Source organism: Aplysia californica, unplaced genomic scaffold (genome assembly GCF_000002075.1).
Source record: "Aplysia californica isolate F4 #8 unplaced genomic scaffold, AplCal3.0 scaffold00047, whole genome shotgun sequence".
Classification (NCBI taxonomy): domain Eukaryota; kingdom Metazoa; phylum Mollusca; class Gastropoda; order Aplysiida; family Aplysiidae; genus Aplysia; species Aplysia californica.
Genome location: NW_004797317.1, coordinates 1921563 through 1922872, shown reverse-complemented (window position 1 = coordinate 1922872; position 1310 = coordinate 1921563). Strand labels below are relative to the sequence as shown.

Genomic DNA, 1310 nt, shown 5'->3' with positions numbered 1-1310 from the left:
AAAAAGAAGATATTGTAACAATAAGGCTAAAGGCTATAAATTTGGAATAGAAAACAAGAAGGGGCAAACACTCTTTGGTTCCTATTAGCAAATTGTTCGTAAGAGGGTGACACAAGGTAGTCAGAGTTGCACTCTTTTTCTATACACTGCATCACGACTCGAACTGAATTTAGAAAAGATAATTAGTAGGACAAGTTCTGGTTTCATAAATGCTCCGGTTTTCTTCAGTATCTATCTTTCTCTCACCAGGGCTCTCTGACAGCGGTCAAACAGATCAGGCAAGAGATGAAGGTGAGTATTTTTGGTTTCTTTTACTTAGTATTTTTTGTTGATGACTATCAGAACGACTGATAGCTTCTACTGGCTCAATTTGTATTACCTGAGTCCTTTTTTTTAAAAATGTTCAAAACGTTCTAATGTTGCTAATGCTAGCTTTCGCTTTCATTTTCGGTAAGGCTTTGGTGATCTTAGTTCGAATCCATAACAAGTCATTTTTCAATCTGGCGAGGTTTGGTCTCATGCTTTAGGAGTGTTTTCTTCTTGCATTGAAGAACTTGGCGTTTAAAACCTGGAAGGTTGAAAGAAAAACGAGAAACTGCAAGGAGGATTTGTAGAACACCAAGTTACAAGTGCAGACGACAGAAACCGCATGAGTTCCCTTTGTCAGCTAGTTTTACCTAAAGCCTCTATCTCAGCCGTCGTGCCACATTTTTTTATCTATTGAGTTGACATCCTCAAAAGTATTAAATTCTGCTAAGCATGGTTCAGAACCCTCATTTGTGAGAGTGAGTCTAGTACCTTCGCCAGTAAACGTCATCTAGCTCTTCATCACAATTATTTTCCCCTCCTCCTGTGAACACCGCACTCCCTCCTCCTCACCCAGTTTTCCTTTCCTGCTTCATTAAACTTTAAAGAATGGCGTTATCGTAACCCGATAGCCTATTTTTAGACGAGATTTTTGTGTAATCATATAATGGAGTGTCTGAAGAAGTGAGATTTGCTGCCGTTTTTGTTTTTTTACGATGTCTTTATAATGGGAATTCTCAGAGAGGTGAGGTGCATGTGTGAGCTGACTGCTGCAGTGAGAGCCGGAAAGTGTAATTTGAACACTTCATCACTTTAGCGTCTGTTTGTATTTCGTCTCCCCTCTCCCGAACGTTTATGTCCTCTCCTTGTTTACTACCGTGCATGGGTATGGTCTTTGGTACATTCAAAGTCTTGTGGGTTTCAGGTTGAGAATTTTTATAAAACGTCGATTTTTTATATTTTTTACTTCCATCAATTTCAATTACCACCATTCTTATCCCCCC

The 1310-nt window shown here is 39.2% G+C and overlaps 1 protein-coding gene across 1 annotated transcript in view; it reads left to right on the top strand.

The window, feature by feature from the left end:
- The window catches only part of LOC101848804 (netrin receptor UNC5B-b), a 205910-nt gene that overhangs the window by 176453 nt on the left and 28147 nt on the right, over positions 1–1310 (top strand). The window contains exon 8 of the mRNA XM_035968228.1: positions 250–291. Within this exon, the coding sequence (XP_035824121.1) occupies positions 250–291 (42 nt within the window). The remainder of the gene's footprint in view (positions 1–249; positions 292–1310) is intronic.